Here is a 27,658-nt window from a genome sequence, read left to right as displayed (position 1 = left end):
AAGTGCCACTTAATCTCTTGATTACATATTAAATTCTGTATTTTATCATTGTCTAAAAGCAAAACTAGTTCTTTGAGATCTATTTGCTCCAACAAAATTAGTTCCATTGTCTGAAATAATCTCTTTATGAAGACCTCCCTTATTTACCATCCGATAAAAAGTGTTAAGAAATGAGTCTGTGTCAAATCCAAATCCTTCTTCGAAATGCACTACACGTGACGCTAAACACGTAAATAGACATAGGTATCTTTTTTGATGTCGTTTTCCTCCCCCTCCTTCCACCCGAACTGTTATGAAGGTTCCTTTAAAATCAACTGCTGTACGAGTGAAAGCATGTAACGATGTTTTGAAACGAATTTCCGGTAACGGGACCATCACTTGCTCGGCAACTTTAGCTTTTTTTCTCTCATTCATATTCTCTTATTTCTTCTCTCCCTGAAATAATCCAAAAGCGTGAGGTTGATGCTGAAAGTTTGATTTGTCCCGCTAACATGTTTTCCAATTGCATGATAGCGCTTCACAATAAGCTTTGTGACCTAATTTTTGTCATTTCAAAATGATCAGATATCGATCATTAAACGGTAGAAAATCGGCGTACTAAACGTCCATCACATCTGATTAATCCATTCTCATCAATTCTCGGATGTAATCTTAACAATTTGCTAGTTTTCGGTAAATCTTTACTATTCATTAGAGCGTTGTATTTGTCTTGAAATGCCTCCATTTGTGCATGTTCTATGATTTGTAGTTTGACCTCTGCAAATTTGACGGTAGTTAAACTTCCTTGACGGCGTTGTTCTTGCTTCATTCTATCTACAGTAATCAATAAATATGTTGATCCATACGAATACTCGAACTAGTCTTGTAAAATTAGAAAAGCGCACGGGATCTAGACGCCACTGTGATTCATTCATGTGAAAACTGTTCATGTAGGATTGTCAGTTACTTTTTCGCTTGTTTTCATTTGACACTTGTAGTTCGGTATCACGTACGTTTTTCTATCTGAATATTAGTTTCCGGCTATTGTGCTTCTTCTTCTTGCAGAAATTACGGTCCATTCCACCAAATTACGTCCGACTGTAGTTGTTTGATTTATCCTACCTCTAGATACTAAATCCGCGGGGTTAAATTTTGTTGGCACATATCGCCATTGGAATCGATGAAGTGTGAATTTCTCCGATTCGATTCTCTACAAAGGGCTTGTACTCTCTACTCCTGCTTCTAATCTAATACAAAACGTTCATACTGTCTGACCAGAATATCATGTGGAATGCTGACTGACGTTAATGGAGCAACTCTTGACTTTGCTGTAATCACTCTTGTCGATATCGTTCCACTTTTATTCAAGTGTCTGGGATAGATAACTGATTTTTGGAAATATTCGAAGCAGCTCAGGAAGGGATGCTGGCCTTTTTTCGGAACATATCGCCGGTTTACCGAGTCTGTTGTAATAAGCCAATAGCATACTATACCATACCATACTGTACATTATATACAGCATACTATACCATACGATACCATACCATACTGTACATTATATACATACTATACCATACCATACTGTACATTATATACAGCATACTATACCATACCATACTGTACATTATATACAGTATACTATACCATACCATACTGTACATTATATACAGTATACTATACCATACCATACTGTACATTATATACAGCATACTATACCATACCATACTGTACATTATATACAGCATACTATACCATACCATACTGTACATTATATACAGCATACTATACCATACCATACTGTACATTATATACAGCATACTATACCATACCATACTGTACATTATATACAGCATACTATACCATACCATACTGTACATTATATACAGCATACTATACCATACCATACTGTACATTATATACAGTATACTATACCATACCATACTGTACATTATATACAGCATACTATACCATACCATACTGTACATTATATACAGTATATACCATACCATACTGTACATTATATACAGTATACTTTGTTACAAATTCAAGAAGAGAAATAATACTAATAGCTTTGTTATTGATAAAGCAAATAGTTGTTGGATGGGATAAAAAAAAACCGTGATTTCGAAATTTGATAAAAACATATATTTTAACGTTGGAAATTAGAAACCATGTAGTTTCATCCATCTGATGTAATACAACAATACATTTTGGCGAGTAGTTGTCATAGACGTTGCATCAAAACAAAGTTAGAACGAGTATATAAACACTATAATGTACTTAACCTTTCTTAGAAGTCAATGTAATAAATAGAATAACAAAATAAAAGAATTCAAATATAAGCAAATATTCAATTCTTGATCGAACAACAGTGGCAATTTATTCATGCGCTACGCGCATTCAGGAATTAATGGTTTTTTTTCGATCACCCGTTAAATATTTTCTGATATTTTAGTTCTAGGAATAGTCATTCTTCTATTTTACCATTGATCAATAATATTGATATCATTTTAAAAAGATAAAAGACTCTTATATTTATGTAATTTCAAGATGCCTAATAATGGCTCTTATACCCCATACCACCTTCATCATAGAACATTTAGATTCCATAATGCGAAAGTAATAAATCTATATTTCTTTTTTCCATACTTGTTTTGGTTTTAATGTTGTTCAATTTGTATCACTTTAAGGATTTTGAACGGTTGAAACAACTTTTTAAACGTCATTTTACACCAGGACACTAACACTGAAGAAGACAATTTGTTATAGCCGAAACAGTAATTGATTCTTGTAATGTTTTTTATTAGTCTTATTTCGATACATCTTTTGTGTTATTTTAAAATGTTTACATACTAGTACTAGAAATTCTCTTGAACATTTTGTTTATATGTTATTTCAATACGTTGGACAAATAATTTTATAACGCATAGTTATAGCATTACCATACTGAGTGCTTAAAAAGAGATTGAAGATATCAAAGCTAAAACTTTATTAAAAATATTGCAAACTATATACAATTAATATATGACTATAGTATTTCTGTTCTCTCATAGACTAAAACTATTGTAAAACATCATATATTTGAAAAATTGTGACAGGTTTATACAACATGTATAAGATTTTGAACAGCCAACATGTACCTAAATAGCTATTTTCCTAGGCAACGTCAAGGACTAAAGCTTATGACGTGTTGCAAGTTCTCTTTGTTCTTTTTCGGTATTTTGAATACATATTATTGATATGCAACTGTCCTTCCAAAGCGGATTATATATCTAGCTTAAAATTCGTAATTTTTGGTCCTGGATGCCTTTCAACTTCGTATATTGTGTGGCCTTTTAACTTTTTGATAAGAGCGTCATTGATGAGTCTTTTGTAGACCAAACACACATCTGACATACAAAATTATGAGCCCGGAATCTTTGATGAGTTTTGTTTTTTTCAAAATATTTTGAGCAAATACTAGACGATTGGATATGGATACTGAACGTCATATAATAAAAAATAAAATAACAAAAATACCGAACTCCAAGGAAATTTCAAAACGAGAAGTCCCTTAACAATTGGCAAAATCAAAAGCTCAAACACATCAAACGAATGGAAACAACTGTCATATTCTTGACTTGGTTTTATAGCTAGCTAAACTTCTCACTTGTATGTCAGTCGCATTAAATTCCATTATATTGACAACAATATGTGAAAAAAACCAGACATAATAGGTAAAAATATCAAAATCAGGGGTACAGCAGTCCACATTGTGTTTTAATCTTAATCATTATAAAAACAAACAAATATGTCAACAAGGAAAAATTAAATGGCATAAAGACAAAGTACATACGCAAAAATAAAAGACAAGAATACAAAAAATTACTATAGCACAGTAACACAATGGCAAGATGCATAAGTACCGAGCTACGCCAACAGGATGTTACTGAAAATGGACCAAACAGTAAAGGTTGATAATATACAAGACAAATAAAAGAACACTATGACACGTAATTAAGATGATAAACAACATCAGTACCTAAAATCTATACACCAAGACCATCATGTTTTATTTGTGAATATATTCATTAACAAGGTCTTGGTATCTTCCAAGGAACCTTTTTAGAAATAAACGAGACGTTCTTTGACATAACCTTGGTTCATCAACTTTCTGCTCAGAGATTGGTGACGTACGCGTTTTATAAAGTCTGAGTAGCAGCTGCAAGCTCTTGAATACCGAATGAGTTGGGAAATGTGTATCCCATATGCAGGTAAAGTTGGTTTATTAATACTGAGTTGGGGGAAATTGATAATTTCAAAGTTAAAATCGTCTCCTTTGTCATAGATTTTGGCACTGAGATGACCGCTTCTGTCAATTTTGAAGTATAAGTCTAAAAATGAGGCAGAGGAAGCCGAATCTGTTGGTCTGTAATTTCTAGTTCTGAAGGATATATTTAATGGAACCCAATTAGAAAAGTTTGGATTGTTAATGGAAATAACATCATCAATATACCTGAATGTGAAATTAAAGATCTGGGTTATTTGATCTTATTGTTTTTGACAAGTGACACGTATCTGAAGGAACTTCTACTCCTTATGAAAATAAGTAAGGTCGGCAAGGATAGGCGCACAGTTCGTTCCATTAGGAATGATGACAATTTTTTGAAAAAGTCTACCTCCAAATTCAACAAATACGTTGTCTATGAGAAACTCCAGCATACTGATCACTTGTTCCTCTGTGTAGTATGTTTAACCTTTTTGTATACTGGGTTGAAAAATAAAAAGTTTTGATAGAATTAATTTCAGAGGAAGATCAAGATTTAAAATTATCCAGAAGTTCCTTAGAGTTTGTAAGAATCCACATAATTATGGTTAATACCACTACGCGAGTAAACAGTTTCATAGTATTATTTATTCCTAATTTTTTACAAGACACTCGTAGTACGATTTACGTACAAAGACAATATGTTTTTGAAGCTTTGCCCGCAGGAACACCAACATATTTATCGTGAAGAGATGATAGACATTTCACAGCTTCTTTGTCTCTGAAAACGGACTTTGGTCGATCATTCACACAGTGTTTTTCAACTTATGAATTCGACGTTCAACAATTGTTGACCTTTGATATCTATTGTATATTAATTGGCCTCGTTAAATATCATATATCCTTCAAATTCAATACATGTATAATATAGATTATTTTATATTATTTATGACCCGTTGATAGTTTTCACTATTTCAAGCTGATGAATAAGGTAACTTACTAACTCAAATGTCAATAAAAAAGTGTACTGAACATGTCTCTTTTTTCAAAACACAAAAATACATTTTAACCTGTTGAATTATCTGAAAATATGACAAAGCAAGGCCTTAAATTGTTATATAGTTTGTACAAAATATAAAGTAGAGATTAAACAGTATGGCTTTATTACACACACCGCATTGGGCACTAAGCATGTTTACAGGTATTTTATTTCAGTTATCGTCTGCTGATACGTACTTACATACGCTTGTTCCAAAAAGCATTTTAACTGCAGGCTGCATTTATAAGAAGTCATGTCCGAAATCTCCAATAAAAAGTATTTTTCTGGAAATTCGTACAATTTGCTGCACATTGTTTAGTCTTCATTCATCAGCTTTTTTCCTATTTGCTTTATCAACCACTGCATATGTTTGATCTATAACAGACATTTCCGTGTCTTTCTCGCTGCTATTCTTTACCTCCAAAGGAGTAGCATGTTTAACACCACCAGATTGTCTCCCTTTATCTACCACGGCATACTCATTATTACTATTTTCCAAGATAGATATATGTTGCCTTTGCGTGTCCGATTCATTAAAGTTGACGGCCGGTTTCGGTTTATTCCGAGTATCTGGACTACTATCAGTAGTTCCTATTGAACTGTAGTTTCCGTCAGCTGTACTATCTTCTACACCAGAACTTGTACTTTCATTTACTATTCGTTTATTTTCTAAATCTACAGTACTGTAATTACCGTCTTCAATGATATCTTGTGGATCTGAGGAAACGTATAATATGTTATCTTTCAATTTGCCATTATCAGAATCAGTATCATTGCTGTCATTCGCAGTTTCTTCTTCTTTTTGTCTTTCTTTGTTGATCTGTTCCTTTAATTCGAAATAAACTTTTATTGGCATAAAGGATTTACAAAAAATGTAACGGACGTTAATATCCCAGTTAAATTGTATAAAAATTGAAGATTAGCAAATCTATTGTAAAAAAAATATGTCAGAATAACAATAACAAATATAAATCAATTGTTTTAAAAACAATTGTTAACGGTCTTTCCCCTTCCAAACATAGTTGCTTGATTGGTTGATTGATTGATTAAACTGATTGATTGATTAGTTGGTTGGTTGATTGATTGGTTGGTTGGTTGGTTGGCTGGCTGATTACACAACGTGGGACCTAGCCTCTAGGAACAAGCGAAAAAGGACTCGAGAGCCTAATTCCTCTGTTTAAACACGTGGGACCTAGCCTCTAGGAACAAGCGAAAAAGGACTTGAGAGCCTAATTCCTCTGTTTAAACACGTGGGACCTAGCCTCTAGGAACAAGTGAAAAAGGAATTGAGAGCCTAGTTCCCCTGTTTAAAGACGTGGGACCTTGCCTCTAGGAACATGCGAAAACGGGTCCGTGCAACATGTTTATTTATATTTAAATTATGATATTTCTAGGAACATGCAAGGATTTAAACATCCCTCCAAAAAATATCCTTGCATCTTCCTTTATAAATGTTCCTTTTTTTATAAGGTTTCACGGAATTTGTGTCTTACTTACTTATTGTGTGTGCATTTAATTCAATTTTGTATTTAAAGGAAATCGGACCTGACCCGCATGGATCTTTTGTTTTTAATCTACGTGCACATTTCTAATTCTTTCGGAAAAGGGGAAAACCCCTACTTTATTTTAGGTAGCACGCGCTGAAGATGGTGTGATTGTGACGTCACCAAGCTGATATACTAAAAAAGATTTCTTTGCAGAGGAGGATGTCGTCAAGACCAGACCTGTGTATAAAGATTGTGCAAACGGATTTAATTTTCTTTCATTTACAGGTCATTGATGTCGGATCATGCATGCTTTTTTCGTACACATATTTACGGGAGCACAGAATTGTATTTTAATGCATGTTTAGAAATTTGATTGTAGGATTTCACTGATATTTACGAACTTTGGAGCGATTTCTACGTCATTGATTTTAATTTCTCAATCCAGATCAGAACGTCAAGCGGACCGCACGTGATTTATAGTGCTAACGGGAATATATTTTCATGATTCATTTTACAGGTAAACTATTGTCTAATCGGTGACCACGAGTCTTCATTCATTGCGTGCACACAAAAATAATGCTGTTGTTATAGTACTTTAACAAAACGTTTATCGATTAATTTCAGAAAATACATGAATTGGAGCAGATTTTTGCAGGGATGGATTTCTATTTCAGAAAGAAGTTTGTACATAAGAAGGATTAGCATTTTTACAGTAAAATAGAACTGGGATTCCTAAAAAAAAAATTTAAAAAAGGGGGGGGGGGAGGACGGGTGGTCGGTGGTGGACCTTGGTTGATTAATGAAGATAAAATGCGCATCATGATAGCTACAAAGTTTGAGGCTATAATTAGTTAATTTGTTCATTTTACCATTTTAGTGGCATGGAACCCCCCCAAAAAATGACGCGTTCCATTTTGACAAAAACTCTCCAGTTATATCATGTCGCGACTAACATTTTGGTCAAATTTTTTTTGTCGGTATCTTTAACTCTTTCTGAGTAGAAGCAGTATGAAGTGAATGTCAAAACTTAGAACATGACCTTGACCTTTGTCCTTGACCTCATTTTCTAAGTTAGGACCCAAGGACCTCAAATAAAACGATTCTAGGTTTATACGTCTTACGGTTTATAAGTTACAAAATCATAACGAACAACTTTATTTGGTGAAGGTAGATAACTCCTATAAGATTTCACCGGATCGCTTCGATCCAAATCAGCCAAAAATTCCTGAGGATGTAACGAACAAATATGAAAAAAAAATTATCGTTATCTTTTTTGGTTACGGAGGAGATACACTCACAAGAAAAACAGTGTTTGGGGAGATAACTCTTACAATAAAAAAGTCTTCGGCTTAACAAGATGAGTTTTATAAAGCGCAATTCCTGTTCGATATAATATCCAAAATATCTAAGCGACATCTTACGAAACAACTTTATACCGCAAGAAAAGGGTTTGGCGGAAGAAGAAAAAAAAAAAATTAAAAACCAATTGTTCAAAGAACAATTGAAGGTCTTTCCACATCAATTTTCTAAATAATTGATAAGAAGCTCTTTCTGGTTTACTCAAAGCTACTATTGGCGTCCAATCATAGGTTTCTTTATACTGATTCAATAAATATATGGTTTCTATGGACTTTTGCTTGAAATAAGGGAGATAATTGTCAACTTTCGGTTGAGAAAATGTCACTTCCGGTCTCATATGATAGCTTTATTTAAACTGATTCCAAAAATATATGGTTTATATATACTTTTGCCTGTAAAAAGGGAGATAATTTGCTACTTCCGGTTTAGAAAATGTAATGTCCGGTCTCATTCGATAGCTTTATTCACACTGATTCCAAAAATATATAGTTTGTATATACATATGCCTGTAATAAGGGAGATAATATGCTACTTTCGGTTTATAAAATGTCACTTCTTGTCTCAAATGATAAGTTAATTTATGACCATTAAAAAAATATATGGTTTCTATGTATTTTTACAAAATAAGTGCAAAAATGATTACTTCCGGTTCACTCAAGGTCACTTCCGGTTGATACTTTTCAAGGTCACATGTCACTTAACATTTTCTAAAAGACCTTTTTGCTTTATCATGTACCAATTTGAAGTAATAATCAATTTACCTTAAAATAAAACATTCCAGGGGCAATAACTCCTATAAGATGTCACTGGATTGTTTCAGACCAAATGTATCATATCTTCATCCCAATAAAACAAACATTTTGCAGTAGTTCTTTTATATATAACGTTAAAAATATCAGAGAAAATGCAAAAACAAGCAAAAGACAAAATTGAGAACATGACCATGACCTTTGACCTTGACCTCATTTTCTAAGTAAGGCCCCAAGGACCTCAAATAAAAAGACTATAGGTTAATACGGCTTACGGTTTATGAGTTACAAAAACATAACGACAAATTTAATTGATAAAGGTAGATAACTCCTATAAAATTTCACAGGATCGCTTCGATCCAAATCAGCTTAAAATTTCTGAGGATGTAACGAACAAATATGAAAAAAGAATTTTGTCGTTATTTTTTTTTGGTTACGGAGGAGATACACTCACAAGAAAAACAGTGTTAGGGAGATAACTCTTACAAAGTCTTCGCCTTAACGAGACAAGTTTAAAAAGCGCAATAACTGTTCGATATCATATTCAAAATGTCTAAGCAACATCTTGCGAAACAACTTTATACCGCAAGAAAAGTATAATAATAACAAATAAAAATCAATTGTTTAAAAAACAATTGTTTAACGGTCTTTCCCCTCCGAAACATGATTAATTGGTTGGTTGGTTGGTTGGTTGGTCGATTGATTGATTGATTGATTGATTGATTGATTGATTGATTGCATGGCACTTTCTCTGTGCGACGCAGCTAACTTAAATAACGCCTATATTCTGACCGAACGTGACTGCGTACTTATACATCCCGCACAGCCAAACGGACGCCTGAGATGTCCTCATAAAAATTGATCCTAGCATCATTCGTTTATAAATTTTCTCTAGTTTCTATGTTACCTCGGACTTCCATTTTTCATCTATTTGTTGTGTATGCATTTTGATTGAATTTGTAGGAAAACGGAGTAAATTTTATCTTGAAAGTTTTATTTTCCTTATTTGGATATGGAATGTTTTATACTAAATTTAGGTCCGCGCTAGAGATGGTGTTGTGAAGTCACGTGACCCTCGAATATATATGTCTGGAGTTAGAATATTAATTATTTCTTTTCAGGGGAGACCGTTGAACAGAGCACATGTGTTTTGATCAGAGAAACACGATAACTATTGTTTTTATTTTGTACAGGTCATTGATGTCGGATCATGCATACATATTACGTACACATGTTTACGGGAGCACATATTTGTATTTTAATGCATGTTTAGAAATTTGATTGTAGGATTTCAGTAATATTGACGAATTTGGGAGGGATTTCTACAACATTGATTTTAATTTCGCAATCAAGCGGACCGCACGTGTCTCATCTATTAATTTCAGAAAATACATGAATTGGAGCAGATTTTTGCAGGGATGGATTTCTATATCAGAACGAAATTTGTACGTAAGAAGGATTAGCATTTTACAGTATAATGTACGGGACTAAAAGCGATTTTCTTTTCATAGAAATGCGATAACTTGTCGATATCTATAACTCTTTCTAGGAAGAAGCGATATGAACTTAATGTATAAATCACAACATGACCTTGACCTTTGACCTTGACCTAATTTTCTTATTTTTGGATCAAGGACCTCAAATCAAAAGATCCTAGGTCTCTATCACTTATGGTTTACAAGATAGAAATGCATATCACTTATATCAAATGCAAAGAGGGAAATAACTCTCATATGGAATATTCATATCGCTTCGGTCAAAATAGGACAAATCATGCAAAGGATATAACGAGTAATTTTATAAAATAAATTTGTCGCTTTCTTTTACGGTTACGGAGGAGATGCAGTCACAAGGAAAACAGTGTTCGGGGAGACAACTCCTGCAAAGAAAATTGTTCGGCTTAGAATGGGTGAAAATAAAAAGCGCATAAACTGTATGATACTATATAAGAAATATCTAAGCAACATCTTGCGAAACAAAAATTTTACGCGAGAACAAAATTTGGCGGAATAAAATAATAATAATCAGAACAAATACAATAGGTCTTTCCACAGAAAAGTGGAAAGGCCTAATAATCAGAACAAAACCAATAGGTCTTTCCATGGAAAAGTGGAAAGACCTAATAATACACAGGACAAATGGCAATGTATGTTTTCATATGATTGGAAACTCATGGAAAACATGTCTTTCGAAAAATATGTTTTTCATATGTAACACGAAACATACGAAAAACCTATGAAAGTCATATGTTATCCATATGATTTTTACATTATCCATATGATTTTTACATGTTTTAAAACACATGGAAAACATATGTTGCAATTTGTCTTGTGATATATACAGAAACCTTAAGTTTAAATAAAAAAACAAAAACAAGGTATTATATACATACAACCATATGGTCAATTTGAACTTTACAATAAATTTGATGTGCTAAACGAATGCTATTAATCATTAAATAGAATAATCAGAAAAAATGGATAAACGCAGAAAGCTCAAATTGCATGCGTCCGAAGCACTTTCCTGGATTTACCTTGATTAGGAACGATCAAAGCCGGATATTTGAAAGCCAAAGATGTATAAGAACATAAACAGTTGAAGAGCTATATAACCAAATGGGGCCTAATAAGTTGAGAAAAATCTGAGCGTCAGCTATTTTTTCCATTGTTTAACGTAAGGAGATTATTAATCCATTGATAAGTTCAGAGATAAGTACATGTAAGGAAGGCCTATTCTAACATGGACAATCTTAAGTTATCCATGATAATCTGTCACCCATAACGATCATCAAAAGTAAACATTCGGGACATTCGAAGTTGAAAAGAAAACATGGGTTATAACAACATTCAGATAATCGTTGATTATTGCTATAAATGGAATCAAGAGTGTATGCAAATATTCAAATATGATTTTCGACACATTATCCCATTAATTGTAGAATCAAATAGCAATTTTTTTGTATTGTCCACCAACGGTGTTGTCAGAGTAAAAATTGGACATTCCATTTAGAAACATTTTAGAGTTTGACCTTTCTGAACTCAAATTTTAATCGTACTATACCATTTATTCAAATATTAAGTCGAATTAGAATTTAAACTCGAAGGTTTTCTTGATTACTAATTAACATTCTAACTCAGACTTTATGATTAGCCTTACTCAATAATAATATAAAAACAACCTTATAACATAAACCATTTAAACATTTTGAATAAATGGGTAAATTATGGCATGTTCATTTGGAGAAATGTAAAAAAAAATAATATTATGTACATCAAACTCATATATATCTTCACATACCTGGTACACACATGCATCTTCCTTATACGCTATATCCTGGCGTTTATTGAAGTTATGATTGCAAGTCGACTACCCATATTAATTTTATAATGGAAAAAGTCTCAAACAACCAAATGTCTTGGGGAAATTAAAGTTTAAATTTGAAGAGAATATACATATACATGACATTTATATTCTTTTGATTTTAAAATATTGTTTTAGTGTGATACAATTGTGGTCTACAAAATTTATTGCGGATCGTTAAGGAAAACAATATCGAGACAGCACGAATTGTAACCGGAGTTACTATTTAAGCAAGTATATATTCTTTATATACTGAAGAAGGTTGGGAAACTCTTGCAAAGACGAAAATAATGCAAATATTATTTTAAATTAGCTTCGATCGATGTTAAGTCATTGATCCCTTGAATAAGCCTATTCTTGAAGGTTGGAAATTTACGTCGTATTAAGATCTTTGGCTTTTGCTTTTATCTGTACCAACATTGATTTTGATTTTGCTATACAGATATGAAAACTTATAGCCCTACATTATGTCAATATTGTTTACTTATATTGTGGCATTGAACATGATCGCGCTTTTTTTCAGACTGTTTTCGACGTCTCTACACTAAATCCGTTGGATATGTCCTGATTGATACTTAAGTCTGGGAAAACAGTTTGTACCTAATATTTGTAAACGACTTTGAACTAGCTTGCAGTAACTGCATGTACTCTGGGATCTTTTATCAGTTGTTAAAGGCTTTTACGAGTACTTTCTTGTATCGGTTCTTCGTCTCTTTAGTCTTTTTGTGAGTTTCTTTTTATGCTTTGTATATATCTGACGAATCAAGCTATTTCGTTGACAGTTTGTTCTTGTGTTGTGCTATTACAGAACTATCCAAGGTCAGGTCAAATATTGTTAAACATGAGAGATTTTTTAAATTTCATCCAATTCATCATTTTTTTATGAAGAAAATCTTGAAAAAGAACGTCTGAATTTGCATTACATTTGAAACATTTTCTGGTTTCCTGTTTTCGGAGATCTTATGATAATATCTGAATTTTTGGCAAACAATAATTATTGTTTTGGCATGATATTTTGTCAGTTTCCGTATACAATTCTGTTTGTAATGTTATAAAATAGAGTTACATTTGATAAATGTTCCGGTTTCAGATTTTCGAAGATTTTATGATAACATCTTAGATTTATCTTCAAGATACTAATTTCTCGTCATAAAGTTTTGTCAGTTTCCTTATAAATATTTTATCGTGATGTGTCAATCAGACATATATTTAACAACATATGTATCTCCATTAATAACATAAATATTACAATTTCCAAATTTTCATTGATTAAAAAAAAAAAAACGATGATCTTAACCTAATACTTAATTCCCTTAACTATTAATTTGCATTTGGTAGACTTTTAGTATATCAAATATGATGACAATCTGGACACAATAACTGACATTATCCTGGCCGTAATGACCATAATGTCTAGGATAATTGATTAAACAGTGAATGCTAAACGTACAGATTGTAGATGCATAGTCAGGACGATAACATGTTAACTTGATAATTCTCTTCATGACCCTTGCTTTTTATCCGACATGCTTTGATGGTTTGGTAAACATTGTTTTTGTTTATTTTGTCTGTCCACTCTTTGATCTTGATGATGGATTATCCAAAGTGTTCTCAGGATTCAAAATCTACGCTAAAGCTGCTAGTTTTTCTGAATTTTTGGTCATGCCGTTTTTATGATCATTGATGATTACTATATCAGTGTTTTTTATTATTTGTTTAAAAAAAACACGCTTGCTCAGCAGTCCACAAGAAGACATATCAACCCGATTAGGACACATTTAGCATATTATGCTTTGTTCTTACTCTTAAAATGTTTACATGCTTGTGTAGACATAGCAAATATTTCACTTAAAGTCTTTGGATTGACTTGGCCAAGAATCAAACATTATGAAATAATGTTAGTTGCAATTACCTTATACAAAGTAAAATCAATAGAATAGATATCATCATTAGCAATCCTCCTGCTCCTGCTCCTATATAGATGTATACTTCTAACTTCTGATCTGTAAATTATATTGCATACTATTCTTCTCAACTTTGAATAAATTTCACATCAAACCAAGTTGTCTGTATTATTGTATCGTAAATATCAAACCGATAGAAATACTAAAATAATAAATGGCGTGTCTTTTTTTTATTTCTCTCCATCATTAGACTTTTAAAAAATACTCATGATTAAATATAAACACAGGTTAAGTAGACATGTTTTTAGCACGTTTTCTCAACTTAAATTCAGATTCATATAAATAATTTTATCATATTATAGTGTTATTAAAAGGGTGTTTTCATATTTATCCTATATCATGTTCAAGTCCGCATCGAGCCAATATAGCTAACATCGACCCAATACGACTTTACGAGGACACAATACAGGATTCATATGAAAACACCCATTTTATGACACCTAATTAACCAATGACTAAAATAACCAACAAAAGCTGACTGAGGATAAACACGACAGTAGGAAAACCCATACAGGATCAATATGATTCATTTTCTTCACCGGTAAAAAAAAACCTTTGAACCTCTCGATTTGAACAGAGGTAATGCTATCAAAATGACGTCACTGACATATGTAAACAAAATGGCAACTGAAATCAATCTAGTGCCGAGTATAGCTTTCACAAACCGCCCTTTTCAGGGCCACCACTACTTTAAAGAAATAGTCTTCATTTGTTGTACATATGAGGCATCTTTAAAGTCACAAAATAATTCTCTGACGTAAGTGTTTTGACAAATTATTTGTAACTACAGTAAGCCATGTACAGGAGCTTCTTTAACATGTATCTTTAATGGCTCGAACATTGTCGAAGGCTCCTTTTGTATAATAAAACAAATAAGGTCCATTCGAAGCATGGCATATATCCAAGATTGTCAATCCTACAAATGTCTCTCATCTCGGTCTGCGCCCTCAAAGAAATAATCTGTTATTGTTGATAATTCTGGAGATTCACACTTTCTACCGTCCATAATAGTATAATCTCAAAGAACAAAATAGTATAACATATCAAAAATAACAACAACTCTAACATCAAATATATTGAAATCCATTATTTCGCGTAAAAAGTAGAATAACAAAAATACCGAACTCCAAGGAAAATTCAAAACGGAGAGTCCCTTATCCAATGGAAAAATCAAAAGCTCAAACACGTCAAACAAATGGAAAACAACTGTCATATTCCTGACTTGGTACATGCATTTCCTTATGTAGAAAATGGTGGATTAAACCTGGTTTTATAGCTAGCTAAACCTCTCACTTGTATGACAGTCGCAAAAAATTCCATTATATGACAACAATGTGTGAACAAAACAAACAGACATAATAGATAAAAATGTCAAAAATAGGGGTACAGTAGTGAACATTGTGTTATAATCTTAATCACTATAAAAATAAACAAATACGTCAACAAAGAAAAACAAAACGGCATATAGAGAAAACACATAAGCAAAAATACACACATCCGTTTTCTGACACCCTTTTTGAACCAAAACCAGAGGTAAAAATCCTGTATTAAGACCAGTAAAAATTCTGTATTAATTAGCTTCTCTGTACAGTATTAGACCTGTATCAAATACCAGCTCTAAGACAAATGTAATCGTATAAAATGGACAACTTATAAGGTATTCTAAGTCATTAGTTAATAAAGCTACGTAATAATCCCCACATAACGTAACGAAATATTAACGTGCAATACTCTTTGATATTGCTCTAGAAATATAGCTCTAATTCATCGACGTCATATTTGATTTTAAACATATTTTATTCATTGAGAGATGAAAAAGATTTAGCAACAGGCTCATATTAACAGAGTTAATTACTAAATGTATAGTAAATAAGGTGTGTAGGCAATTGATCATCATTTAATCAAGTTCCTTGAGATATGTAAATATTTTTTATAAGTCATTAAATATATATATATTTATATATATATAAGGTCTTGAAGAGACACTAAGCTTACTTAGTGGAATAAATTAAATAATATTGTAGAAAAAAAGGACAGAATTGAAAACAAATTATCACGAAATAAATTGGTTTTTTTTTTTAAATTTCAAACAAAACTTTTAGTGTCGCTGATATATTTCTGAACAGATTTAAAAATAGCATACGAAAATAATTTGTTTCCAAAAAGTAATAAATCAATAGTTATGTCAACATTATCGTCAACAATTGATTAAATGGAATCAAGTAAGATCTGTCTTACATAACTGTACTTAGGGCAAATAAATGCTGGTATCCTAAACAGGGTGATTACATTTTTAACAGCTAGTGTTTACTGATAAAAATTGATCAAACAAATGAATTTTCAGGTTGCTACCATTATTTTTTAGTTGACAATATCTAATATTATAGTCCTATCAAATTTGTCTTGTCTACCTCTAAATATACATAAACTTGGGGGTTTTATATACCTGTAGGAATACCATTCCAAAGTCGTAGAGAGGAAGGAATTAAACTATTAAAGTAAGAGCTAGTTCTAGCAAGTGGAGGTGAAAAGTATAATTGTCATTCCTAAAAGTCTAAGGGGTTTTTCTCGGAAAATTTAGCTAGACTTACTCATATAAATTTGCAGGTGTCATCCCATTTAATATTTTATGAAACAGTATAAACTTATGTTTATTTCGTCTATTTTCCAAAGTTTCTATTCCTTATTCAATATAAAGTTTATGTCTTGAGGAATTACGCCGTAGTCCAATTATTCCAACAGCTTCTATTTGAATATTTTCAAGAAGCTTGGACTCGCGCTGAGAGCAGTTGCCCAAAACAAAATCACCATACTCTAGTATAGGTCTAATAAAAGCACAGTAAATACGTATAAATGAATTCCTGTCTAATTAATGTTTAACTTGTCGAAGTACAGATAAACGAGAGCATGTTTTTTTATAAATGTTATCAATATGTGTGTTTCATGAAGCTGATGACTGAAATGTTATCCCAAGATGACAGTAATTATTTATTTTCTCAGCCTCTTCACCAAAAATAAAAAACAGGTGGATGCTCCCTTTCCCTTCTAGTAAATACAATATTTTTTTTCGTTTTCTTAGAGTTAAATTGAACAGCTCATGGTTTAGCCCAGTTTAAGTTCTAGTCGCAGTCATCAGTCAAAGAATCAGCTGCTACAGCATGATCATCGGCTACTATAACAAATAAAGAAATGTCATCTGCAAAAAGGCTTATGTCATTAACAATGTCATTTACTATATGATTTATATAAATGAAAAACAGAAAGGGTCCCAAACTGATCCCTGAGGGACACCTACATATATACTTTTAAGAGTTGATGAAAAGCCTTCTGATACTACTTTTTGTTGACGATCTGAAAATTAACTCTCTATCCAAGATAAGAGCTGATCATTGAGCCAGACTGTTTAAGTTTGAATAAAAGTTCTTTATCAAAGGCTTTAGACACATCACAAAATGAAGATCTTGCATCCCTCCAACTATCCATATTACTGATAATTTTATGATATGTTTCAATTAACCGATTCACAGTAGAGTCTCCTTGCTGGAATCCAGGTTGAATCTTTGACAAAAGGTTATTACTCCTCATATAATCATACAAGTGTTTAAAACGGAATTTCTCCATAACCTTACAAACAATACTAGAAACAGAAATAGGACGATAATTAAAGAACAGAGTTTCATAATTCCCTGCGTTGCATTCATTTTATCTATCGAAGTGCAATAATTAAAAAATACTTTTTTTCTGTTCTTTAAAACTGTTTACAAATATCTATAATAATAATAAATATTTCCAAGGGGCATAACTCTTTTAAAATTATTTGATCGGCACTGATTTTAAATTTGTCCGAGACATTGCTTATATAAACCTTTAATACGAATGTGATAAAAATCTTTTAACTTTTGTACTAATGAGAGCGCTTGAAATCCTATTTTCCATATAATAATTATTTCAAAGGGCATAACTCTTTCAAAAATATTTGATCAGCACTGATATTTTAACTTGTCCGAGACATTGCTGATATAAACCTATCATATAAATTTGATACAAATCTGCCAAAAAATGTACACATAAGAGTGTTCCATATAATTAATATTTCCAAGGGGATAACTCTTTTAAAAATGATTGATCGGCACTGATTTTCAAACTTGTTTGAGACATTGCTGATATTAACCTATGATATAAGTTTCATAAAAATATGGCAAGAATTGTACACATGAGAGCGCTTACAATACAGGTCGGACGGACGGACGGACGCCCGGTATTTCTATGTCCCCCGCAAAGCGTGTCGCCGTGGACATTATTTTGCACGCGCAAGCTAATGGAAACTTAAAATCTTCTCCGGACAATATTCATCATTATTCATGCAGTAAGTAACCCTATATTATTATACATATTACATAATGCATGCTGAAATGTATTTGTTGTATTTTCCTTCATATCGAGAACTTAACATACGAAATCGTTATTTCTATTGATGCATTTTGCTTCAAGTAAAACAAAATATGTTTAAGGATGCTCGCTACTCTGTTTCAAAATAACAAGCTTTTTAAAAGACTGTTATAGATTAGTAGTATATAAATAAAGGAACTATAAAAGCAGAAAAAAATGAAGGGTCCGTGTGCTTCTTTTCGAGATATAAGCCAATGAAAATTTGGCGGGAAATGATTCTCTCTAGATTTTTCATACATTTAACATTGGCACTTTTTTTCTTTCAAAAACTATGAAAAAATAATAAGGATTTAATAAGATTTTCAAAGATGGCATTTTAAACTATATGCAATCAAATTATAAAAAGAAAAGTAGGGGTTAGCGGGCAATTTTTTTTTAATGCCACTACATATATTAAACCAGAGGATTCCGAATATCTGACAAAAATTCAAAAACAAGAGGAGCGAACATCCTTAACCTTAACTACACCTTAAAGTGATTTATATTACCTTCTCTATTGTATCCTTTCGTTGTTGTCTTATCCGGATCATCACACTGTATTTTTAATTTAACATTGAGGCCATCCGCTCCATTTTCTAAGATAATAAGTTAAATTATTACATTGCTTGCAATGCAACACCGTGAGTCCCAAGTAAAATAAAAACAGATAATTTCACCCCTCTGACGTCATACAACAATGGTTGTTGTCAACACATTGTCGATGACGTTACATGAACACGAAATGAGAATGCATAGAGAAAGATAAAGTTCCCTGCACTTTCTACTTTATTTCCATTAAAAAATTCATGGTCATTGTAATAAAAGAATAACTAATACAAGGATTCAAAAATAGAAAATTCGTGACAGCAAAACACTAATAATTAACTCATGCGCATTCGTGAATTAATGTGTTGTTCGGTAACTCGTAAATTATTTTTCTATAAGTCTTGGATAGGTTATTCTACTATTATTGTATAAAAGAACAGGAATTCCAATATATAAAGTTCAATTTGAAATTATCTGCAAAGGAAAACAAACACGTTGTATATATGTAAGCACTCGAAATGTACTGTGACATTTCGAGGAAAATGAAGACTGATACCTTTCTATCATCAATAATATCGTATATAAAAATAATGCGCATAGCGCTTTACTTTACAGCGGGAATTGCTTAATGACAATGTCGCATTGAGAATACACATTGACGTAGTTTAGCGCCAAATAGGGAAAATGCATCTCCATCATTTAAAGAAAACTGGGTGTTCTGATTCCAACTTAAAATAAGCTATTGAACACCCATTTTGAACTTTCGATCATGCTTTGCTTCAAGTATGTTATATCGAAATTGCAAGAACAAATCAACGGTATATGTTTTTCTGCATGTAATAACTGACATTTTTTGCTCTCTATTGTTGCACATATATGTGTGGTCTTTTTTGATTTACTCGAACGATATGTTACTGTTCAAATATTGTCTGTTTGAAATTAAGAAGGGTAAATATTTGCTGCATAGCATTCTGTTTTTGTGATATGTATGACGTAATGTCCAGCATAATCTCAGCAAGAATCTTTAAATGTGGCATTAAGTAAGCATTTATCGTGCCGAAGTTTTAAAAAGGAATTGTGATTTTTTTCCTACGAGCTGAATTATATGCTAAGTCGAATTTCCTGATAACTAGTAATTTAATGACCATGTTGGGTGCAGTTTGGCGGTTTATTTTAAAAATAAATTGTTTGATTCTAAATTTCTTGAGAAAAGAATATTTCTGTCAGAAGGACAGTGAAAACTAGTTGGTTTCCGTTCAAAGTTAGTGAGAAAAAAAAATTGTTCTTGTAATATAATGGAGAAAAAAGTTTCAGGTCCTTAGAAAAACAATTATGCCTCCACAAAAGATGAATTGCCAGTGCCTAAACTATTAGGGAAAAAGCGACGAAACGTGAATCTCTAGTATATGTAGTGTATTTATATATGCAGAGTTGTGGTGATGCAATAAAAAGTGGCGCTTTTTTAATTACTAAGCATGTTAAGTTAAAACTTGAATCATAAGTCATATTAAAAATGGGGTCCAAAAAGCGTAAAAAATCAATTATCCTGAAGACGCATGTTACACCATTTGATTTATTGATTCCTTGATATTCAGTTAAATTATTTTATGCACTTTCAGAACAATATCATTGATAGTCATTTAATGAGTGTATTGACCAGGATGAAGGGCAAGAAATTTGGACTGCTAAATGAAAACTGTCAGATATGGGCAGAAAGTTTGCTCGGAGAATTGTGGCAAGGGTTTTTTAATGAACAGATAGCCTGACACTCTCTCTACTCAAGGAATCGAATTTACGTTACAATTCTGGCCGAACATGGCTGAATATTTGAACAACCTGTTAAAGTATTTGAGATACCAGGAACAAATAAATTGGCATGTTATTCACGCTATATGAGCTGTTTGTGTCAAAATTTTAAGTCTTGATATTTGCAAAAACGTTTTTTGGGTTAACCAGTAACTATTAAAATATTTTAGAGAATAATTGTTTGAAATTAATACATGAATCATACATTTAATAGATTGTATTCGAATTTATGTATGGCTCCATGGTTGTGGTCTCTAGGGAGACGAAAAAACCGAAATTTATTCCCCCTAAGCAATTATGCAATTAAGAATAGAAACTTGATATCATCCAAATAATCAACACTTTTCACAGTTTGCCGAAGGTTTTGGAAGTTTGATGTTTGACCTACGAACTCTTTGGGTATAGAAATAAATGAAATATGATTGTCCTATAAATCCACCTAAGGTTTTGGAAGTTTGCTGTTTACCCTACGGAATATTTGGGTATAGAAATAAATGAAAAATGATTGTCCTAATTCCACCCAAGGTTTTGGAAGTTTGCTGTTTACCCTACGGACTCTTTTGGTATAGAAATAAATGTAATACGATTGTCCTATAACTCCATTCACACTAATAAAGAAAGACATTTATATCATATATATATAGATAACACTTCCCGAGTTTTAGAATTTGAGGAATAGGAATAATAATGCTATTTTTAACATATTATCTTCCATTAGAAAAATACGATAAACAATATCATTTGATTTTCTCTTGAACATATATAATATAGGGTCCTTTCGGGAACGTGTCAAAGATTAAAGAGTTTCATTTCAAAGGGCGATTATTCGTTTTATTACTAGTTTTACACTAGAGTATATTTAATCATAGTAAACTGAAAAACTGAACAATGTAGGCTTATTTCTAATTATCCTCTTTCTCCAAGGATAGGGATAGAAGGATAGTCTGTAACGTGTAGATGGAGTAATTAAAATTGCATTCTATTTTCCCCAATACTGTATACTTTTGGGTTTAACTTTAGGACTTTTAACATGCAAAAATACTTTGAACATATTACAATGGAAGACGTGTTGTATTGTGTTACATGATAGGATAATTTGTAAAAGAAAAAGGCGGAAGATACAAGATGTCATTAAACACTCTTAAATCGAACTCAAACTGACAACGCTGTGGTAAAAACGAAAGAAGACGAAAGGACAAACAAGTCCACAAACAAATACATAAAAACCAAAGATAGAGCACCACGAACCCCACCAAAATGGGGCCAAAATTTCAGTAAAGGCAACCCACATGAAAAGACCATGTATCATTCCAGTTAGTTCTCAGGTCAGCTTTGGTGTTAAGGTTTAGAATCTTTCATATTTAGAATTTTTACTACATTACATATTTTATATTGAAGGAGGGATTCAGGACAATAACATGTGAACTTGATAATTATTATCATAACATTTGCTTTGTACCAGACATGCTTCGCTGGTTTTCCAACACACTTGCTCACAAGACAACAACCCCCTACAAGACATGTCACTCCTAATAGGAGAAGACCATACTTTGCTCTAAGTCTTAAAAATGTCCCTTGCTTTGATGGAAATGTAGTAAATACAACATTTAAAGTCTTTGAATTGATTTGGACAAAAATCGGAAAGCGACCTCCCGCACTTGATGTGTGCACGCTACCATTGCATTTGTTTGTAGCTCAGTCTTTTTAATAACAAGTTGAGAATATAATAAATTGACAAATGAACAAATTATACCTTGCCGAGATGTAGAATTATGGATTGTTGATTTGAAAATGTACATCAGCAACACATGTATGCATTGACACTGAAATGTACTCGAAACTGTTAATATTACAACGTCCAAATATAGGGATTTAGGGAAAGCATGACATTTTTCTGTTCGATCGCTTGTTTTTTTTTAATTTTTTTTTTTAGGACGGGGTTAAGTTATTTGTTTTACCCAGGGGGGGGGGGGGGAGGGTCTATTTTTATTATCCCTTATTCCTTATTTTAATTTTCTTTTATATAATCAACACAATGAAGTGCTACATTTACCTCACAGAAGACCTTGTTGCCTTCCACGAGACATATTTTAGATTTCTTTCTACGATATAGGTGAAAAAAAAAGAAAGCATTCTTTTGTTGTCGGACTTTTTGTTGTTAGTTGTTGTAAACATTATCTGCATTTAAAATAATGAAGACCATGTTGCCATTCTGCAGAATATGCTGTCAATCAAATCTTCGATATTTCAGCTTAAGATTAATGGTCTATAGAACTCAAATGGACCATATAAATGATAACATTTTGTTGTTGAATTGCATGGGTGTTTTATTTGTTGTTATTGTTGTTTTGTTTGACTTTGGTGTTTGGCTTTATTTTTCTATAAATTACGAATGCTGCATTTAGCTCACAGAAATCCTTGCTCCTTTCCACAAAGATTTGCTGTCAATTAAAATTTAATGGAGCACTACTGTAGTGCATACGATACAGAAGAGATATGAAAATAACATCTTATAAAGTTTTACAAAAGTCAATGTAGATATATACTTTCGAAACATTCAAAGATAAATACACATTCGATAATTACTTGTCTAGATATTCCGGCTTGATGTTTGTCAGTCGAAAACTCAAAATTTCATATTTTAATACTTTTCCAAAAGAATAACATAACCTTCAAAAAGACGTTTCTCAATCCGATTTTATTTAAAATATCCTTAGTTTTTAGGCTTTAAATTAAATACCATAATGAAGGTTGAATGCATTTGCATTTTTTTTTGTAATTTTATAAATATTGGCCCAAGAGTTATTTTCCCACTACAATATACACAATGCATACACAAATAATCTTCTGTTGATTTTCTCTTGCATTTTTGATATTCATTCATGAAGTAGCACACAATCAATTGCACATAAAAAAATAAATTAAGGTCCATGTGCTTATCTTTAAGTTAACCAGAGAAAATCTATTCTTTTAAATATTGCAGTTCCCATTTTCCCTTTTTGGCGCTAAAATACGTCGCATTGTTTTCTTTATGCTACATCGCAGAGTAAAATTTAATTGTCCCGTCATATATCAAAATGCTTTACGAATTACTGTCATAATTTTGAAAGTTTTGCTCGAATTGTATGCCAACGCAGTAGATTTCTCATGCTTAAATATACAGCATATTTGTTTTCTTTTGCAAATGCTTTTGAATTCACCTGCGCGATTTGATGATGTCTGAATTTTCCAATTATTTTAGTGCTGATTACTAGTGACGTTGCAAAAACAACGTGTTACATTTTGACGGGCTTGTATCTGCCTCTGCTGTATCTTTTACCCTTAAAATCGCTGATAAGACTACAAGTTTCTATTTTCTATTTTCGTGTAACAGATGAGGAAGCATCGTGCATTTTATTTCAAATTCAATAATGAAACGGGAGCTTACTTCTATATATCTGCATACAGTATCCTCTAGTAAAATTGCCACTTATAATTTTTGATTTCAGTTTAATAACACCATTTTTTTCTATACCAATTTCTCGACTTTTAGTACCATTTCTACATTTAATTGGGTCCAGATTTCTTTCAGATCCTGTAACTTTATGATAATGAACATCAATAGCTAGTCCACAGTTCTGTGTCGGTGGAACTACTCTTCCCAGTCCTCTGTATCTTCTCATAAGTACAGAGTAATTGCTTGTATTGTTTATAAGACTGACGCGACATTCACAGTTAGCTTTCTGCTTCATTACACGTACAATTACACTGTCATTCACGTACGTTCCGTCAATACTGTCTTCAACTGCTTGGTCGCCTGTACACATGTCTGCCACTAAGAGAAGAGACATCAGTAAATGTGAGTAGAAAAGCATTGTTTTATTTCATGTGAATAATATCTGAAACAGGAATGATTTTAACTTGAATATGTTTAAAATGGAACTTCTATTATATTACTTTTGGTCTTGTCATTAACTAGTTACACAATATATTTTCGATATGCAATTCCGGATTTACCTTCATTGCGTGGAAACTGTGAAAATACTAGTATTCGGTCAGATAATTTTTCAGCAGCAAGTTGATACAAAAAAGTATCACAGTGTTACGTCCTAAAACCAGGTACTTCATATCTGAGAAACAGGCAGTATATGACCTCAACTTTAGAATTCATTCATACATTTTTATATTATTCAAAATTATCGGTCAAAAGTAAAATTACAAAAATACTGAACTCCGAGGAAAATTCAAAAAGGAAAGTCCCCAATCAAATGGCAAAATCAAACGTTCAAACACATCAAACGAATGGATAACAACTGTCATATTCCTGACTTGGTACAGGCATTTTCTTATGTAGAAAATGGTGGATTGAACCTGGTTTTAAAGCTAGCTAAACCTCTCACTTGTATGACAGTCGCATCAAATTCCATTATATTGACAACGATGTGTGAACAAAACAAACAAAAACAATACACAAATAGGGGTAAATAGTCTAATTCGGTAGGTCACATTCGTGAAAAGGGAACGGGATTGTAGTTACGACATGAGGAACATATCCGATATCATCTGTGAAACGGATATTCCATAACGGTCAAATGTGTTACAAGGATCACCAGTCCTTCACCTTTCATTTAATACCTTAATTACTAAAATATACTCTACATAGTTTTGTATTTACACCTATGCATAGGAACTATTTTGTTTTAAATATGTACAACTTTCCAGTATGTTCTTTTTTTGACCGGCCTTATTTGATGGTGTTACATCTTACAAAGTCGATCCGAATCATTTTGCAAAGAATTCTGCTCCCGTCTTAAACTTGCAGTAGGCGAGAGTTTGTTTGCCTCGTGTTGATGACCTCACTGTGACTTTGAGATGAAGAACAATAATACAAGCGCTGCTCATATGCTTTTGTGTGTTTGTTGCTGTGCATGTACTTATTTTGTGTCATGGATGGATACCCCATATCCTTTGTTTACTTTTATTATACCATTATGAAAACAAAACATCTATTGTATGACCAATATATACTTTTGATAGAAACAGAAAATAAAATGTAATACCTATCTTACTGTCGATTTCATTGGGACACGGGTCATCTACAGCACACAACTCTGAAAAAATAATGCATCTTGTTATCGTTTATGTACACAAAAAAAGGAAAGGAAGTAAAAAAAGAAACGGAAAGATTAATGTGATATCTTTTACTTTGTAATTCGATTCTCTAAATTCAGAAATGTTGGCGTTTATAATTGCAATTGTTGAACCATCGACACAAATGCTTTTTTCAGGAAATGCTGCGTAAAAATAATGCCATCAAATATTAAAACTGCGAGTTTTTATTTTTGCGCTATCCATATTGTCGCATTTTTTGCAATAAAAAACTGAAAGGTACGTTGCCTTTATTATAAGAAGCTAGTGAGACAACAAAAGAGTGGCAAAAGACACCGAAGGTACATTCAAACTCATAAGTCGAAAATAATTTGACAACGCCATGGCTAAAAAAGAAAAAAGACAAACAACAGTACACAAAATACAACATAGAAAACTAAAGACTGAGCAACACGAACCCCATCAAAAACTGGGTTTGATCTAAGGTGATCCGGAAGGGTGAGCATATCCTGCTCCACATGTGACAGCCGTATAACAAAACAAAATTAACAAAAGATTATTAAGACAAATCAAGGACGAAATATTTAACAAAACCAATTGACAAGTACCTACAATGGCTTTGTATTTTTAAAGTGTTCACATCAGCTCTGAATGTAAACGAAGAAGTCATAAATAATAAACCGCAGTAGTTTCCGGTTTCTAAAATATATTTAGTTCATTAGAAAGATATAAATTATGGTAAAAAACTATGGAAAAAGCATAAAATCCAAAAGGAGCGAGACCGGGTACATCGACATAGTATGCGTCTCATCTTATCCTTGCATCATTCCCCATGCGGATCCCCATTCAACCAACATGTAACATTTTGGATAGGACACAAAAGTTTATTTAATAGACAAGACGGATATTGTAGTATCCAAAGATCTAAGACCGAAAATACTTGTCACTAGCGAGTTTAGATATATCCACGTCGTATCAGTCATCTAATTTTTCATCATAACAGTGAAACTTATATTAATCCAATTTTAGTTGTTTTCCTCAAAACTCTGTTTGAGCAGTGTTGGGAGCAAGAGGATTATTCTGTTAACGAAGTCCATATAGAGTGAGCATGTACTATAGAACTGTTTTAATCAAGATATGTTTACGCAAAACGATTGTTCAAAAGCTATGTTACTTTTGGAAAATGGAAATTAACAAAAAGAAAGTTAAAAGCATCACCTTCATGCACTATATTGAAATATCAATCCTCTAAACTCAACAGATATGTTGCTTGAGGCTTTGTCTGCTTGAGCAACAACTTATTTGTTTTAAATGGAGGATAACGCATTCACAACCTCGGGTTTCCTAAATGGTAAACCATGTGCTATTGTCAATTAGTAGTTTTCTTATGTGTCTCTGAATAATTTTGTAATATTTTTCTGTCCATGAAGATATAACATCAAAAATGAGGTGCATACTGAATAAACCGAGTAGCGTGTTATTTAAAAACATTTGTTAGGTTATTTCGCATATCGCATAGACAGAAAACGATATTACAGTCATTCCTTATAATTTAATTCTAAATTCCATATTAAAGGAATAAATAATGAAAACAACGTTGATGAAGT

General features: G+C 32.3%; 1 protein-coding gene across 1 annotated transcript; it reads right to left on the bottom strand.

Annotated features, from left to right (window-relative positions):
• Positions 1–3,717: 3,717 nt before the first annotated feature.
• LOC127725207 (uncharacterized) lies at positions 3,718–26,050 on the bottom strand. Its single transcript, XM_052232063.1, has 5 exons — positions 26,003–26,050; positions 24,391–24,777; positions 19,121–19,207; positions 14,132–14,222; positions 3,718–6,090 (listed from the first exon to the last, which is right to left on the bottom strand). The coding sequence occupies exons 2-5, from the start codon at positions 24,767–24,769 to the stop codon at positions 6,009–6,011; spliced, it is 639 nt and encodes a 212-aa protein (XP_052088023.1). The 5' UTR covers positions 24,770–24,777; positions 26,003–26,050; the 3' UTR covers positions 3,718–6,008.
• Between the last annotated feature and the right edge of the window lie 1,608 nt (positions 26,051–27,658).

Source organism: Mytilus californianus, unplaced genomic scaffold, assembly GCF_021869535.1.
Source record: "Mytilus californianus isolate M0D057914Y unplaced genomic scaffold, xbMytCali1.0.p SCAF_15, whole genome shotgun sequence".
NCBI classification, from domain to species: domain Eukaryota; kingdom Metazoa; phylum Mollusca; class Bivalvia; order Mytilida; family Mytilidae; genus Mytilus; species Mytilus californianus.
Note: the sequence above shows the minus strand (reverse complement) of the source record. Positions and strands in the feature narration are given on the sequence as shown.

Bases quoted from the DNA above. Each gene is read 5' to 3' on its own strand.
- LOC127725207 (XM_052232063.1), bottom strand. From the start codon at position 24,769: ATGTGTACAGGCGACCAAGCAGTTGAAGACAGTATTGACGGAACGTAC. The intron at 19,208-24,390 runs GTAAGCTCCCGT...TTATTATCTTAG, and splicing joins CTGTATGCAGATATATAGAA to AAAATGGAGCGGATGGCCTC. The intron at 14,223-19,120 runs GTAATATAAATC...TATAATTTACAG, and splicing joins GAAAGGATACAATAGAGAAG to ATCAGAAGTTAGAAGTATAC.